The 17,738-nt window shown below is 57.2% G+C and overlaps 1 protein-coding gene across 3 annotated transcripts in view; it reads left to right on the top strand.

The window, feature by feature from the left end:
- Positions 1-5,029: 5,029 nt before the first annotated feature.
- VSTM2L (V-set and transmembrane domain containing 2 like) overlaps positions 5,030-17,738 on the top strand; it is a 37,238-nt gene continuing 24,529 nt past the window's right edge. Inside the window, exons 1-2 of one of the 3 annotated variants that reach the window (XM_043602402.1) lie at positions 5,030-5,411; positions 14,152-14,247. In XM_043602402.1, coding sequence (XP_043458337.1) covers positions 5,288-5,411; positions 14,152-14,247 — 220 coding nt within the window. In that variant the 5' untranslated portion in view covers positions 5,030-5,287. The remainder of the gene's footprint in view (positions 5,412-14,151; positions 14,248-17,738) is intronic. The other 2 variants (XM_043602400.1, XM_043602401.1) reach the window with 2 other exon arrangements.

The following is a 17,738-nucleotide window of genomic DNA, read 5'->3' as shown; positions in this document are numbered from 1 at the left end:
ACCAGGGGAATTTTTCAAAAGCCTAATACCTAGGCCTCACCCCCAGACCGATTGTGTCAGAATCTCTGGGGTGAGGCCTCAGCATTAATATTTTTCAGTGCTCCCCAAGTCATCCCTGCTGTGTATTCAAGGGGTACCCCAGCCCCAAATCAGTTCTAAGAGCCTCAAGATGGATGTTTAGGGAAAGGAGGCGGGGCGGGGGGGAAACTTGTGAGGCTCAGAGAGGGGGAGTAACTTGCCCAAGGTCACACAGCAAGGTGATGGAAAAGCCAATCCTGGAACAGACCTCTTTCCTGAGCCTGGGCCAGGGCCCATTTCTCTCCTGAGGCTCCATCCCCTTTTATAAACCAGAGCCCAGGCAGGCAGTGCTCACAGAATTTCGCTTTGATAATATTGGAACCCGGTACAGTCAGGGCCACCACAGTGAGGGGCGGGAGCTTGTGATGGCGATTAGCGGAGCCGTAAGTCTTTCGCTTTATCCAAATCTTGGGCAGTAATTTAGGAAATTTAATTAAAGGGGGAGAAATGGGGACACCTGAAGCTCCTTGCCTCCTGTTATAATGAGTGAAATACACCGGGCTGTAAAAGGAAATGCTGTCTGAGACGCAGCTCCGATGTTTTATTGCCAAGTTTTATTCGCCGATGTAAACGTAATCGCTGGAAACCGGAGCTCCATTAACGCACATATTTTCACACATCCGGGGCCCCACCTGCACCCCCCTCTTCCTCTAGGTTTGTTCACCCACCTCCTGGGGTCAGCCCTGGGACTTGCTGGGCATGTCTATGCCAAGTCTGGATTTCCCCGCCGGTTTCATACCCTCCCATGGCAGATAAGAGTTTAATAGAATTCCATTGCTCCTCTGAGCTCAGTAATGCATTCTGGAAATTAGGCGACTACATACTGAAACCATTGTTCCCCCTTATAAATGGGCTCCCTCAAAGCCGGTGACCGTGGGGTCTCTGATAAGCTCTCATGAAGCCGTGCTCCACATGTTATTGGTGTGTTAAAAGGCGCAACTCCGGGCTCACCATTGCTCATTGTTAGGGGCTGATACATTTAAGTAGTTTCTCCATGAATCAGGCAGCTTAGGTATTTCCCCCCTCTTGGCATTGATAGATGAGAGAAAGGAAGCCATTTAGACGGCGCTATATAGGGCCCTGGCCCACACGGTGAATGATTTCCAATGCCTGGTTTAATTTATTTTTAAATGAAATTTGTTATTGATTCTGGATTAAAAGGACAAATCTTACGGCTGTTACCACTGACAGAGCCATGGTGCACAAGTGACACCTCTCAAAGGGGAGGGAGGGTGGCCTCCCTGAGTCAAGGGGAGGGTGGGGACTCTCCAGGGAGCTCAGGTCAGAGGCAGGAGGCCGTGCGAGATGTCTCGCTTCGGGGGGGGGGGGGGGAGGACCTTAAGAAGATCGTCTTGCCCACCTGCAAGACCTGACGTGATGCTCACCTTCCGAGTCTCACTTGGGTGATGGGAATAGCGGTGATATTTGCCTCCTGGCATCCACGTGACCGCTGGATGCTTGTTTAATTGCCTCCAGGGATGGAACGTTTACTCCCTCCTAGAGCATTCCCCGAGTGCTCCCACCCTAGTGAATTCCTAGAGACTATTTTCTGGCATAATCTTCAGTTACCTCCTGCCTCCACCAGGCTTTTAGCATCCACAGTGCCTGTGCCCACAGCTGACACTGGATCCATGAAGCAGGAAAGACAGTATTACACAGGGGAGGTATACGGGCTGGGGATTCTTCCCTTCACATCCAGCTTCGGCCCCGCCTCCCTGTGCAACCTTGTGCCTGTCACTTCACGTCTCTGAGCTTCCGTTTGCTTATCTCCAGAAGAAGGAAGGTGATCATGCTGGCCTCAGGGTTTGTTGCATAAATTGTACGACATCACGGATGGGAATGTGATTTGTAAAGAGCAATTTAGGTGCTGCAAGAAGTACAAATAGGACAGTATCTTGGGGGAGCCCTGAGCTGGGAGACAGAGGGCCTGGCTCTGGTTCTGTCATGGTTGGCTGTGTGACCCTGAAGGAGTCACTTACCCTCTCTGGGTCTTAGTTTCCTGAGTTGCAGAGAGGGTGGTTTAACTAGATGTGCTTCGTTATTGTGCCTAAGAGCATGGGCTCTAGAATCAAATATATCATGTCTCTACAACTGCCTTGCTGTGTGACATTGGACAAGACACTTAACCTCTCTGAGCATCTATTTTTTGTCTGTAAATAATATCAATAGATGATAATAATAGTAGCCAACATGTATTACGTATTTACTACGTTCCAGGCACTGTTCTAAGGGCTTTGTAGTGTTTTTCATTTAGCCCTCACAATAATCTTGCGATGGTGATATTATAATCTTTATTTTACAGATGAGGAAGTTCAGGCACAGAAAGGCTAAGTAACGTGTCTAAGGTCACATAGCAAGTGGCAGGATGCAAAGCTACTATCCGTACTTACAACCACACTATTCGACTCTATGGGGCCTGGTTGTTCTGAAGATTAAGGGGGATGATTAAAGTTCTTAGCACAGTTCTGGGTACACAGTGATGGACCAACAGTGGCTTGGGGACTGGCAAAAGTCTTTCCTTCCTGTGGGGGGCTCAGACTGGAACTTGGTCAATGGGGGACTCTGCTAGAAAGAGGGGAAGGCATGCGGGAGGAGGGGGAAGCACTGGGAAGGGAAAGGACGTGACCAAGTTCAGGCATGTTTAGGGAGAGAACATGATGGAAATGGTACTTGGACAGAGGGCATGTGCAGGAGGGGAGGCTGGGACCTTGAATGCACACAAGACAAGTTGGGATTTCTGTAAGAAACAAGGCCATTGGAAGAATTTTGGACAGAACCTTCACAGCATAAGCCTTTTCAAACTCATACAATCCCCGGAGGTCTGCTCTTGAAGGAGATTTAGAGGTCACTGTGTTTAACCCTGTTCCAGACTAGGAGGAGAAATGCTTCCTGAAGGTCAGGCAGTGGGTTAGTGGCAGAACAGCAGAGTGCCGCTGTCCCACCCTGACCTCCTTCCTTTGCAGCCCCCAAGTGGAATCTCTTGTTTTCTCTCTTCTAATCTGCTCACTCCCTGACCCTTTGCCTGTGCCCCGCTGCCTGCAATCTGTGGGTTAAGAGGAGAAAGCCCTGGGTGTGAGCCCCGGTTCTACCACCACATTGTCTTGGAGAGGCCTCAGGCTGGAACTGAAAGAGTCTGGGTTTCAGTCTTGGTGCTGCTGTGTGATCTCAAAGATTCTGTTTCTTCATCTTTGTAAGAGGGGCAATGGAGTCCATTTCTTTGGAAGTGAGGCTCGAGTTAATGAACGAGAAGACGCTTTTGTAGAGTCCAAGATGCCTGGCCATCCCAGATAGCCTAAGTACCATCTCTGTGTGGGAAGGAAGTGAAAAGAAGTGAGTTAATCAGACAAAACCAACCCCTTCCACTAGTGAATGTGGGCGGAAAGGAATTGGGACGAGGGCGGGGATCTGTCCGCGGTGCTGAAGGCAGCGTCCTGCGGGGGCTGTCAAGCTGGGCTGAAACACAGCATCTGTAATTGGGGGCTTCGGGGGACTGTCCATAATTTTGAATGAACTGGATTCTTGCTAGCGACCACAGGCCCCATCCAGCGTGCTGCCCGCCATAATACTGGAAAGAGGGATGCGAGGGCAGAGTAAAGATGGGTGGGGAGCTGTCACTCGGGCTCTAATCTCATTCTCAAAGTTGGGGCTCTGTCCACAATTCTGGACTCATCTGTAGTCTGTGGAAAGGGGAGTGGGCTTTCTGCAGTGCTCACTCCCATTCGGCGGGCGGCGGAGCGGGAGGGGAAACCGGAAGGTCCGTCCCCGGTGTTGAATCCTCGAATCTAAGAGCCCGCCCAGCTAGGTCCTTGGGGCCAAAAAAGATGGGGGTCGGGGTTGACGCTGTCCTACTCCGTGGTGCTGAAACTGCGGCGGACAGGACCATGTCGGGAACGAGGCTTCGGGAAGGACAAGGGGTGAGAGCAGGAAGGAACCCTGCCCTGGGATCAGAGTCCCTTGCCTCAGACTCTCCGTGGGACCTCGGAGAAGCTATGTCTCTGATTTAATGTGCTTCCTCTTCCTTTAAATGAGGCCACCTGTCTGCCCTCGTGTCTGTACTGAAGGTCTATCCCAACAGCCCCAGTATACCCGTCAGGGACGGAACCGGAGGATCTCCTTGGATTCCTGGTCTTGGGAATGGGAGTGGCTTTGTTACCTGCCCGCCCCTCCAACATTCCATCTAGGCCCATCGGTCCGAGGAAGGGAGACTTACAGTCCAGAAGGGGGCGATCCAATCCACCGCGTAGGGCCCAGCATCTTGGAGCTAGGAGCTCCAGCAACTGGCTCGCATCACTCCCATTAGGCAGGCAGGAAAACTGAGACACAGAGAGTAACAATAGTAATAACTATTCAGATCCTACCGTGAGGACGGCATTATGTTAAGAGCTTTTACGTTCACGATTTTTCATGAATCCTCACCACGACCCCTGGAGGTAGCTACTATTCCCATTTCTCGGATGAAACCTTTGAGGCTCAGACAGGGATAGACATCCGGACATGATCACGCAGGGAGCTAAAAAGCTGCGGCAGGGCTATCACGAGGTCCCCTGTGCCTCAGCCCAGATTCCTGCCCTACCTCACCCTCACCTCCACCCCCACCGCCACCGCCCCCCTGACCCTGGCACCGCCCTGCTAGCAAAGTTGGGAGTCCCTCGGAGCGCGCTGAGTCTGGCGGCAGGTGGATGGGTTTTTCTCCTCATCCCGCTGGATAGTATTTCAGGTTTTGAAGCCAGTTGTGTTATGCTTTGCGGGAACTGGGTCCCTGGGGTGGTTGCCTCCACCCCATCCCGCCGCCCGTTTGCACTCTCGGGTGGGGGGACGTTGCGGGTACCGCTTTAAAAATCCCAGCCTGGGCAAAACTTTGATGATAAATCAAGCGGCAGATCCCTCCGCCGCCGCCTCCTCTGGGCGGGCGGGAGGGAGTGGGAGGGAGGGGGTGCGGCGGCGCCGGCGCCGAGCGGAGTGGCCTTCCGCGGAAGGGAAGAGTCCCGCAGTCGGAGGCGGCCGGCTGGGCGTGCGCTCGCTACCCGCACCCGGGGCTGGACCGGAGCCGGGCGAGGGCTGGGGCCGGGGCCCGGCCAGCTTCGGCGAGCGAGAGGCAGCGGCCGGAGCTGGGCAGCCAGGCCGCATCCGGCAGGGAACGGCGGGCGCGGGGTCTGCGGTCTCCTGAGCCCCGATGTGAGGCGGCGGCGCCCCGGCCCGAGCGCGCACCATGGGGGCCCCGCTCGCCGCGGCGCTGGGCGCCCTCCACTACCTGGCACTTTTCCTGCAACTCGGAGGCGCCACGCGGCCCGCCGGCCACGCGCCCTGGGATAACCACGTCTCCGGCCACGGTGAGTTCGGTCGCCGCCCCCGCGGACTTCCCCACCAAACCCCACCCCGGGCCGCGCCGCTCCAACTTGGCCGTCCCCGGGCTGGAACCCGCGTCGGCCCCGGCGGGAGTCCCGTGGCGCCCCCTGCCGGGTCCACGGACCCGCCCTGGCACCCCGGCCGCCCCTGCAGAGGAAGGGGCACCCCGCGTGCAACCCGGATCGATCCCGCTGTAGCCGAGAGCCCCCTCCTCCCCAGCACGCTCGCGCCGATACACACACCGCCAGGACCACACGTATGCGCAGCCAGGGGCACACTCACTGTTCCCACACTCACAACTCCTGCCCTCACGCATCTCCAGCCGCCTGCTCGGATCCCCCTCCTCACTCATAACCACTCACACTTATGCCCGCTGCACACACACACCGGCACCACGGTTGGGGGACTCACACCCTGCCAGCTGGCACCCAGGCGCACGCACTCTGCACAACTCTTGCCTGCCCTTCTGCCTGCAGACACACACACACACACACACACACACACACACACACTTGTGAACACACTTTGCTCGCCCACTCCTCTCTGCCCATCTGCCTTTCCCTTTTGTAGGTTTAACCCTGTAGCTGCCCTCATCCCCTCTTACTCCTCATCTGCCCCTTGGATCACTGGGAAAGGTCCTGGGCACAGAAGACCCCGCGTCTTGAGAACTGGTAGACCCGAGCTGCAGCTGCCCCTGCAGGGTCGGGGTCGGAGGCTTGCTGGGAGCCCCTCAAACACACTGGAATAGTTGGGATTGCTGCTTCCACCCACAGGCGTGGACGGGGAAGAGGGATGCTAGGTGCTTCTGTCTTGTCTCTGGGGGTGGGTGGAAAGCCCCCCGCCATCCTTCTGTAGGGCACCCCCCCATCCTCAGCCTCGGCCCTGAGGATTGAAAGGTGGGAAATCAACTCAGCCACCACGGGAGCTGGGGAGCAAGCAAGCAACCCCACACTGGTTGCCTGAGTCTGGGAAGCTCCTTTTAGCCCCAAAGGAGCCCAAGTTGGCAGTGGAGTTGTAACATCTGAGGCTGGTAGCTGGGGGGGGGAGGGTTCCCCGGGGGGGGGGGGTTCCCCTGCCCCTGTGAGCCAGGCTCCGGAATGGGGACCGGAGCATAAATGAAAATGGAGACGCTTCTTCCATCCATCCCTTCCCAGTCCAGTGGGGGCGGCTGCAGCACCAGTGCTGGGCACTGTATGCCCAGGGCCGGTGGGGAGGTCTGCACAAAGAGCAGAGAACTGTGTGATTTATTCCGAAGGAAGGAGTGAGGCGGGGGGAGTAGGTACTCAGAGGAGGCTTTGCTGGGGCCTGATGCATGAGTGGGATTGTTCCCAGGGGCACGGGCGCTTCCAAAGCCCTTCTCAGGGTCTCTGCTTTTGGGGAACCATGATTCCCTGCACCTTCTGCCTTACCACGTTTGATAGAACTGCTCTGTGTATCATCTGCGCACCCTTCACGTCCTCCATCGAATCTCTACTGACCTGGCCGGAGCGCTGGGAAATAGGGGAAGGCTTATGTTGATCCTCAGTTTACAGATGGGGAAACCAAGGCTCAGAGAGGTGAAGGGACTTGCCCAAGGTCACACAGTGAGTGAGCGGTTGAGCTGGGACTGGCCACAGGGTCTGTCGGGCAAAGACAGAGCTTTTTCCAGGACATTCATCTCCCCGTCAGATCCCCTCCCATTTAAAGGAAACTGGGAATCCCTCCTTCCTCTCCCCTCCTCGCGATGCTCAGTTCCTTGGCACAGTTAGAACTTATACTAGGAGGTTTTCCAAGGAAGGGTTTTCCTGCATTTGCAGTCCCGAGAGATACGAGGACTGGGGCTCTGAGGTTTATGGTCATCCTGTCCCTGGAGCATCAGACCTCAAAGATTTGGGTGCTACTCTGTCATTCCTGAGGTCCTGAGGGTCTGCCCTTTGTGTGGTAGTCTCTTCCTGCCCCCTGGTGCCGGGCGTGCTCAGGGGCACAACTCTGCCATGCGAGCTGGAATGTCACCTCTGAACCCTGGACAGGTCCCGCTAAGGCCCAGAGGAGGGGCTAGACAGAAAGGACACAGCACTGACTGCTGGGGGCCCTGGCTTCTCTCACTGACCCCCCTGTGCAGTTCTGGGCAAGTGGGTCAGCCCCCTGTGGGGCTCCTTCTGTCCCTCAAGAAACAAGGAAGCCAGGCTGCTCTGCAGGGGCCAGACTGCCTTCTCCCAACATTGCCAGGTTCAAAGTCACCAAGTAGTGGATGCCGAGGAGCCCCCACGGCGGCCCCTCTGCCGGGCCAAGTGCCCGCCACCACAGGAAGGGTTTGGAGCCACTCACTTAATCACAAAAAGAAACTGTTATTAATGATAGTGAGACGCGGCGAATAAGTGGGTCATGTCTAATAAGCCATTTGTGTTCAGGAGGAGAATACCAATTTGATAAAAGCTGTGTGTGCTGAAAAAGCCCAGAAATTGCTGTTTAGCAGATTGGAGCCTGATCGTTTCATTATTCCTGGGCTCCGCATGTCCTCGGCTGATTCAGGAAATGTGGCCGGGTTAGGGAGGGGTCTCGGTGCCTGCAGGTGGGGATGGGAGGCTGGAAGTGGGGGGCTCCTCCGGAGGAGCCCACGGACCCCAACCGCTTGGCGGTTGCTCCCCTCTCCAGCTCAGTCCGAGCGCAGCCCAGCCGCCAGGCTGACGCCTTCCCCCCCCACCACCCGGGACTTGTCACAGGGAGAGCCCGTGGTCAGGTGGGTCCGCAAGGACATCTGTCTCGCTTCCCATCTCCCTGCTACCTGCACTCAGCCCATTTCGCAGAGGGCCTTTTAAAGGCATGAGGATCGAATGGGGGAGTGAATGGAGCATGCCTCTTAGGGAGGCACAAGGGACTGAGAGGCTGGGAGGGTGGTGGCCAGTGTTCGCCCCTAGTAGGTATTCCGTTAATGGCAACTATTTTGAATTTTCCTTATCAGAAAGGGTTAGCTCATTGCCATAAGCACAGCAGAGGTGGCGGCGGGGGGGGGTGGGGTGGGGGGAGCGAGGAGCTAGCATTTATGAGCTGCCTACTATGTGCTGTAGGTGCTACCAAACCCCTTGCCAGTGTTCACTCACCAAGGTTGACACTATTCATGCAAGGCTGGGGTTGGAGAGAGGAGAATACTGAGGTTCAGAGACGGCCAGTGACTCGCCCAAGGTCACTGAGCCTGTATGGGGAGCGGAAGAGCTGTGCCTGCCTCCTCCGGGACGGCCTTGAGGCAGGCTCGGCCAGTCACGTGACAGGACTTCTTCCTTCTGCACGGCCTTAGCTGAGCCTTCCAGCTCCCCAGAGAACTGGCAAAGCAGTGGGTTCCAGCAAGAGGAACCAGCCGCTTAGACAGGTGACGGGTAGGGTCTTGCTGAGGCCACATGCAAGTTTAGAAAAAGACAGCTGGGCTGGACTCTTTCTCCAGTCCTTGTCCCAGGTCTGGGCCAGGGCAGGGGTCCTGAAGGCGGGACCTCTGTGCGCATCCTGCAGAGACCTCCCGCCTTGGAATCACCGGGGAGTTTGTTAAAATGCAGATCCCAGGGTCCCCCAGACCCATTGGCCAAAATGATTGTTGATGAGACCCTGGAATCTGCATTTTAATAAGCTCCCCCAATGATTCCTGCGCAGCTGGAGTTTGGGAGCCACTGCCTAAAGTATTCACCCACGTGTAGGGACAGGATATTGTCTTGTCCAGGGGCTGCTGGGTTGATTTGGTTTTGCAAGAGAGGGAGAGGGCCACGCTGGAGCAGGCATGTGGACCCTGAGAGGAGACCCAGGAAGCCTGATACTGAAGCAAACATCCATTCTGCCACCCCACCCTGCCACACACACACACACACACGCACGCACACACACACCTAGGCCAGCACCTTCAATTATTAATATACCCCAATGCAGACACAGATCCTGGCTTGGCCCGGTGCTTTGTCCATTGAGTGATTCACCGTCCTGAGGTTCTCTCTGTTGCCAGGAGGGAGCAGCGGGGTGCTGAGGGAGGGGCGGGGGCCACCGGGCCGTTTGGCAAACAGCCTGTGCACTGGAAAACGACTCTGGCATTATCTCATTCCTTACTGAACTGTTGGTATCTCCCCATCAATAAGCTGGCTAGTTTGGTGGCTGGGAGATGGAGAAAATTGAGTGCTGTCTTCCGAAGGTTATGATGTTAAAAATGTGTTCGCATTGTCTCGGGTGTTGGTGATTATTCTATCAATTACGCCCGTAAACACTCGGCCTTGGGCTGAGGGTTCCCGGCCTCCTGTGGGGAATCGGCCCTCACAAGCGGTTTTCCCCGAGTCCTTCACACCAATTGGTTTTGACACCTTGCCTATCAGCCGCTCCGGCGGCCTTTTCCCGAAGCAACGGGAGCCGCGGGCGGCCAGCAGGACAGGAATTCGGCTCATCTCCACGGTGACATGGTGACAGCAGAAGTGTTGGGGGAAGTCTCCTTGTGATAAACAAGTGGGCAGGGACAGGGGTGAGGGAGAGTGGTCAGCCGCCAGGACCGGAGACGGAGGGGAGGAACAAAGCCGTGGGCAAGGGTGCATTTGCCCAAACTGCCTGGGAGGTTAGGGTTTGGCTTGGGGGTCACCTTACCCAACGCTGTGCAAATGAAGTGAGAAATATACAGAAGGAAATGTTTACTGAGTGTCACGCCAGGGCCTTGCATGGCATTGTTCCATCTGATCCCCACAAGCACCCTAAGAAGAAGGGACCTTTTCTCTGGCCCAGTGTATTTTTGAGGAAACTGAGGCCCAGTGAGGTTGACAGCCTCGCCTGAGGTCACACACCCAGCAAGTGCTGGAGCCTGGATTTGAACCCCGGAGTGTGACTCCAGACCCCACGCTCACAATGCTGTTGAGTCCCAGAGGCGAAGAGTTTTTGGAGACGTCCAAGGTCTGAAATCTTAAAACTTTGGTGTATTCCAAGCCGATGTAGTTTTAAACATTCGGTTGATTTTAATTTCGTAAGGAATCCATGTCTTTAGAAGAAAAGTCACAAAGCCGGAGCCCGTCCTCATCCTTACAGACCACGGCAAGGGCATCCCGGGCTGGGCAAGGCTGATGCCGCCTTGCCCGTGGAGGGACCCAGGCCCCGCCCCTTGGGTACATAGGAGAGGCTGCAACCCTGAGGGTCACGCGGCGCCAGGGTGTGTCCTCCTCTTCCCCGCCCCGGCGAGGTGAGACTCTTCTATCAGAAAAAGGGCCGGTGATCTCACTGGGGGAAGAAATCCACCCCTCCACCAGCTGGTGACCCTGAGGTCCCTCTGGCACCTGCCGCCGGGGGAAGGGAGGCAGAGACGGGGAGCCAGAGGGGCTATCGCTCCTTCAGGTCCCCGTCCCCGCCACGGGGCCCCCTCCCCGTCCTGGAAGCCAGCAGAGGAGTCCCTGGGACTCAGCTCCCTCACCCCCAGCTGAAACCTCTCTTCAAGGACCCTCCGCAGCCTTTGGGTCCTACCTGAGAGATGGTTTTAGGCAGCACCCGGACACAACCTCTTACATTTTAATCGTTCGCATTCATTTTAATGTGGATTGGAAAAATAAAACCGGCACATCAAAACTGTGATTTCACGGATATGATCGCTTAGGACGAGGCTAACGGGCATATGAGAAAACAGTGGGTTAGTTTATAGGAAACCAGTCAGACAGGCCAGTGAGGGTGGTCCACAGGCAGATCTGTGTGTAGAAATGACTGCACTTGGGGGTTGTTGGCCCGCGGGCTGCCTCCTCCCACCTCCTACTCGGGGCTCTCATTCGGAACCTCTGGCCTGACAGAGGCCGCTGCCGGGTATTGGAGGCTTGACCATTCACTTAGTCCCTCATTCATTCAACAAAGATCAGCCGAGCACCTGCCATGCACCAGGCTCCTTTAGCCACTGGGGACGTAGCAGCGAAGGAGACAGATAAGGTTCTAGCTCAGACAACTAAACCTATAAAACATACCTAGAAGTATAAGTTGTGATAGGAGTTGAGAAGCAGCGATGATGTTCAGCCCAGAAAAGACACTCCCTCCCGGGGCAGTGAGGGGACCCCAGAGTGAGCTCCCTGTCGCAGAAGATATGCAAGCTGGACCCAACCATTTATTAGCTGGGGGCGTTTTGGAGGGAATCCCTGCTTTATTTCCCAAAGGAGCACAGACTGGCGAAGTCGGCAGAGAAGTCAGAACACAGTGGGTGGTTAATGACGGTCTGGCACCCAGCGAGGCTGGGCGGGGCTGAGGATGCCCGGTGGGCGGGGCTGAGGTGGGTGGGGCTGAGGATGCCCGGTGGGCGGGGCTGAGGATGCCCGGGCCCCACACAGGGGACGAGGCAGGGGTGAGGGCCTTTGCTGGCTCCTGTGTTGAGAGGTGCGGGCAGTGGCTCCTTTGTGACTTCATTAAAGTTAAAGTGCCAGAGTTCGGGGGTGGGAGAAGTAGACCCTGAGCTTTTAGCCAACCCTCCCGCTAACTCGGCCTTGCTGGGTAGCTTGGCAGGTCCCTGCCCTTCTCTGGGCCTCGGCACCCCCAACGATGGCAAATTTACCTAAGCTCTAAGCCTCTGGAGTCCTTCCAGGCCCTCTCCTTTGTCCTCCAGGCAGCAGGTGAGGCTGGAGTCCACGGCGGTGCGAACTCCGTCTAGCACGTGGTGCTTCCTCTCAGTGGCCTTCGGGGGTCTGGGAACCAAGACGCCAGGCAGCGTTCATCCAGTTTTTTCCTCTGTGCCGATCATCTCCCTTACCTCCTCCTTTAGGCCTCACACGCCCCATGGGGAGGGTGCTCCCATGTTACGGACTAGGACACGGAGGCGTAGGGGGTGATGTGACCTGCCTGAGGCCACACAGCTGTTGAATGGCAAAGCCAGGCTTGAGCCCAGCTTATGGGGCTGCAGAGCTGGGGTTCTGCCCTGCTCATCTGTCCTGCTCCTGGCTGCCAAGCCCGGTGGGCGTGTGGACACTTGCTTGCTTTGTTCCGGAGCGGCACCCTGGCTTCGTCGGATTCTCTCCGGGATGCCAAAATGCCAGAAAGGCCAGGGTCTGGCTGAACAAGCTCGATCTGAGAGCCTAGGCTCCTGGATCCGAGTCCAGCACTGTCAGTGGGGGTGGTGGGACCCTGGGTGCACCTGCCTGGCTGTTCCGCAGGGAGGGGGCTGGTGGCTTTGTCTGAGCGTGTGTCTGGAATGCGTGCATTTGGGTGTTTGATCATGTGCGGTTGAGATGTGGCTGGGCGGGAAGGAGCCGGGTGGTCCCTCTAGCGTCCCAGCCTAGGGGGGCCAGGCTGTGCCCTCTGTGCCATAGCCTTGGCTTCTGAATCAGCCTCCCCGGCCCCTCCAAGCTGATGCCCTTGGGACGTGAGGCATAGAAGCTCTGGGAGCATCTGGAAGGTTAGAGCCGGAGCTGGGGCCGGGGGGGGTGGCCTTGCTCAGAGCTATCAATTAGGGGGCTGGCAGTGGCCATCTGTGGCAAGTGCTCTGCCTGCCCCTCTCTCTGGATCTCTCTCTCCGGGTTGGACTCTCTCCCTCTGTCCTTCAGTCTCTCTCCATCTTTCTTTGTCCCTTTCCCTGTGTCTGCTGCATCCATCACCCTCCCTCTTCCCATCTCCCCACCTCACCCTGTCTGTCTTCACATGCACACACGTGCACGCACGCACACGCGCCCACACACTCCTCTCTCCAGGTCACATCTAGGATCACACACGCGTGTATTCTGGGTAGCATGACGATACCCACACAGAGCGGGCACCTGAGAAATGTCAGTTGAATGACTGAAGTGAATGAATGAATGGCGATGTTACAAGGGGATGAAATGAAATGGTGATGTTACAAGGGACACTGGAGCTTGTCTAGACTAGTGGTTCCTAATTTTCCTGGAGGTCACAAGCCTCTTGAGCATCTGATGAAAAATGGATCACTTCCTTAGAAAAATGCCACACCATTTTTGGTTAGTGCCTGTGGGTTCGTTGAGGCCCCCGAAGCTCACCTGTGGTCCCAGGGGAAGCAGCCTTCATTTCACTGGGGAGGAAACTGAGGCCCAGAAAGGAGCCAGGGCCAGCCCCAGGATGCAGGGCAAGCCCTCAGCAGAGCCGGGAGTGGGTCCTCCTCCTCCCCCGCAGCTCTCCCATGTGACCTGGGGGTGGGGTTGGGGGGGCTCTGGAACAAGCTTGTCACTTTCCCCAGCAAGTTCTGGGTGAGTGTCTCCAGGGGGTGGGCGCGGGGGAGAGGTAACGGAGGACAGCCAGCCAGAGACGAGAGCCCTAGAAATGGGGGGGCGGGGGTTCTCTGAAGGTTTCCCACCAGAGTGGTCCCCATGTCCTGGGGCAGTCAGGAAGACTTCCTGGGGGAGGTGGGCTCCTTGAATCCAGGGCTGAGGGCTGGGTTGAGGGGATTCCAGAGGCCAGGGGAGCCTCCCCTGACGTCCTGGGTCTGGCAGGGGCTTCAGCGGGAGAGTCGTGCATGTGTACTGGGCAAAGCAGGCTGCGGAGCTTGGTGTTGACCCCCACCAGCTGGAGGTTTTCGAGTGGGGAGGGTGGGGGTCTGGCGTCGGGGTAGGACCAGCCATGTGCCTGAAGTGGGGGCTCAAACAGGACTTGGAGGCTGGAGGGGGAGAGGCTGTTTCCTGGACTAGGCCCGAACTCGCAGGCTCGTAGGATGCCGGGGCCGCAGCGTCCAGGGGGCGACAGAAACGTGGGCTCGGTGGGAGATGGGAACTGGGTGTGCACGCGTGCGCGTGTGTGTGCGTGTGTGTGTGTGTGTGCGCGCGCACACTGGTGACCTGTCAGAGCCTCACCGTGGTCATCCCAGCGGGCACCCCAGGCACCCGTCCACACGCCATCTTGCAGAAGAGGAAACGGGCTTAAGAGGTGGGTGGGCTGGGGGCCCACACCTAGTTCAAGGCAAGGGAGCAGAGCCCCACCTTCCCCCCCCCCCCGGCCCAGCCTGGCGTGATAAGGTTGTAGGGGATGGTACGTGCCCGGGCTTTGGGGTCAGATGCTCTTGGGCTCAAGTCCCGGCCCCGTACTCAAGCTCTCTGAGCCTCACTGGCCAACTTGGGGCTGGGGGTCTTGACTGAAGCCCCTCTTCTCCCAACCCTCAGGTTTGGTTCCTGGCTGAGGGCAGGGAAGGTGAGAGCAGACGGCAGCGTGTCTGTTTTGCTTTGTGAGGTTTTAAAAAAATTATTTCCGGCCTCAGAGGCGGCAGCAATTATGGCCGGCTCACTGGGGAGCCGTTTGCCGCCTGTCATTGGCCCCAGGAAAGGGTCCCTAATGGAGGCCCGGCGGCCGGAGTGCATGGTAGTGAAAATAACGCTCCAAACAACCCTGCACTAATGGTCTCCTGGCAGGCAGACGAGAGGGAGGGGGCGGGCAGGCTGGCTGACAGCTGACGGAAGGCCTCTGGGGCAGGGGGCCCTGAGCCTCACCGGCTGGTCTCCTCATGTCCCCCAAACCCCAGCAGTGGTCCCTGAACTCCAGTTCGGCGCTGGGAGTCCTGAGCCCCATCCTGGCTCTGCTGTTTTCTGTTGAATCTCCTCCCGGGCAGAGGAAAAGCACTCAGTGCAAAAGCCCTGGGGTGGGGCAGAACCCCGTCAGCTAGGGATTCTCTGGTTCTAGAACAGTCCTTGCGTTTCAGAAGGCCAGGCCAGTCTAGTCTTCTAGGGGAGGAAAAGGGAGGTGGGAGTCTTGGGGCAAGAGGAGCCGGAGCAAGGCCACCCTGTGAGAGGCGGCGTGAATAGCGGCCCGATCATCACCAACCTGAGAAAGCTCCATGGAGCCCACTAGGTGCCGGATATTTACGGGGATGTGTGATTCTGTTGAGTGCCCATGATACCCGTTTTAGAGATGAGGAGACTGAAGCTCAGGGCTTTGCCCACCACAAGGAAGCAGAGTTGGGGTTCACATGTGGGTCAGCCTGACTCCGGAGCTCGCACGGTTTCTGCTGCTCTGCTAGATTTCCCAAACACAGTTGGGCAGGGGTGGGAGGGGCAGGGGCGGGAGGGGCAGGGGTGGGAGGGGCAGGGGCAAGCACTAGGTCCCAAGGGGGGCTGCTCTGGACCACACCTCCTGGGGAGGCGGCGTGGCCGCCAGAGTCTGCCTCAGTTTCTCCCCTGCTGTCGGTCCCCGCACCTGGCGTTCAAGTGCCCTCTCCCCTTCTCTGTTCTTCACGCTCCCTGCGCCCACCCACCTCTCACTTGTCTTTCTCCCTCTCACTGGACTTGAGGGGCGCTCCTTTCTGGGCTCGGGGGCAGCCGCTCATCCCTGTGGCTGGTGCGGCCTCCCTCTGCTTCCTCCATTCACCCCCTCTCTGCCCCTGGCAGGCAGCAAGGAGGGCACACGCCCGGGCTTTGGGGTCAGACTCTTAGGCAGACTCTTAGGTCAAGTCCTGACCCCCCCTCAAGCTCTGCAAGCCTGAGGAGCCATCTGTGCAATGGGCTCACCCCACTGGCCTTGCAGGATGTCCAGGGGAGGGGGGTGGGAGGAAATGGCATCTGCACAAACGTCAGGATGTCTGTTTGCCATCTCGTGTCCCTGCCCCCGCATCCTGGTTCCTGTCCTGTCGCTGGCTCCCTGCACATCCCCCCCCCACTCCCGCTTGCCTCCCTCCCTCCCAAACCCTTTCACTCCCCGGGGCCCAGATGTGTGGGAAGAGGAGGCGGGAATTCCGCTGGGGAAACCTGCTCGACTCCCACAATCCTGCAAGTGCCAGAATATTTTCACTCTCCTTAAATCTCCCTAGATTTGTAATTCTCCCGCTGTCTCCCTCAATCCGCACCGCTGGCCTTGGGAGGCACCCTGCCCCCCGCCGCGGGCACCGGCACTGCCCGCCCAGCCGGGTCACGGCTGCCTGGCGGGGGAGGGGGGGGCAAGTCCTCCCTCTGTCCGTGCCTCAGTTTCTTCACCCATAAGAAGAGGAGAGTGACGGTGGCCACTTCCCAGGTTGTCTTGGGGATTCGGTGAGACATTTTACGTTATTAAAGAAGCATCTCTATAAAAAGGAATGAAACCTGATATATGCTACAATGTAGAGGAACCTCGAAAACATTAGGCTGAGTGAAAAAAAAAGCCGGTCCCCAAAGACCGTATGTGGTGTTATCGCATTGGTCTGAGACATCCAGAATAGGGGAGTCCAGAGACAGAACACAGAGCGGTGACCGCCAGGGGTCACGGGGACGGCTCGTGACTGCCTCCTGGGTGCGGGGTTTCCCTTCAGGGGGATGAAAACGTCCGCGGACTAGATGCAGGGGGTGGTTGTCCAACGCCGTGAATGCGCTCAGTACCACCGACTTGTTCGTTTTAAAGTGGTTAATTCTGTGACCTGAATTTTGCTCCGATGACAAACTAAGCACCAAGGAAACGCCCCTGGAGCCCATACTCTGCCAGATCGTCCACTGACAACAGCCTTACGACGTAGGTGTTATCACCCCCATCTTACAGATGAGCAAACCGAGGCCCAGCATCACCAGGCACTTAGCGCATAGTAAGGGCTCAAAATGGTAGCTGGTTGCACTTTTATTTAGGGCAGCCCTCCTTCCCCATCAGTGGGGCTGGGCAGGGACCCCACCTGAGCGAACGGCCTTGTGTGTGTGTAAAACTCAGCAGTTGAGTGGCTGCCACCGGGGAACAGCGGGCGTTGAGGCCCTACTGCGTCCCCCACACGGACATGTCACCTGCATCAGTCCTCGAAATAAGCCTTGAAGAAGTGACACAAGCGAGGGGCGCCCGGGCGGCGCAGTCGGTTGAGCGTCCGGCTTCGGCTCAGGTCACGATCTCGCGGTCCGGGAGTTCGAGCCCCGCGTCCGGCTCTGGGCTGATGGCTCGGAGCCTGGAGCCTGCTTGCGATTCTGTCTCCCTCTCTCTCTGCCCCTCCCCCGTTCATGCTCTGTCTCTGTCTCAAAAATAAAACGTTAAAAAATAATAATAATAAAATAAATAAATAAATAAATAAACTTAAAAAAAAAAATGACACATGTGGGAACAAGCACTCGGGCCAGTGGGGTAACTTAGAGCCACACGGCAAGTCAGGCCAGGGGTGCAGCTGTTATCCTCACGCGTAAATCCTGGGCGTCCCTGCCACCCCCCCCACCCAGTCCCTCTGCTTCCTCCCGGTCCGCTCCCCGCTTTTGCCAACAGGTCAACAATCCCCTGCGCGGGGCAAGGCCTAAGGCTGCAGAGACAAAGGAGGCCTCTGACTGGATCGGACAGAGGCCCCTTGACTAGGGGATCAGCCCCACGCGGCGGAGTAAACAGCTCCCCACCAGGGCACCATTTCTTTGATGGTCTATTTCATTCAAAATTCATGGGTTCTGTATTCTGATCCATAATATATTCATGTTTGCTTTCATACAAAAATAATGTTC

This window comes from Prionailurus bengalensis, chromosome A3, assembly GCF_016509475.1.
Source record: "Prionailurus bengalensis isolate Pbe53 chromosome A3, Fcat_Pben_1.1_paternal_pri, whole genome shotgun sequence".
NCBI lineage: Eukaryota > Metazoa > Chordata > Mammalia > Carnivora > Felidae > Prionailurus > Prionailurus bengalensis.
Note: the sequence above shows the minus strand (reverse complement) of the source record. Positions and strands in the feature narration are given on the sequence as shown.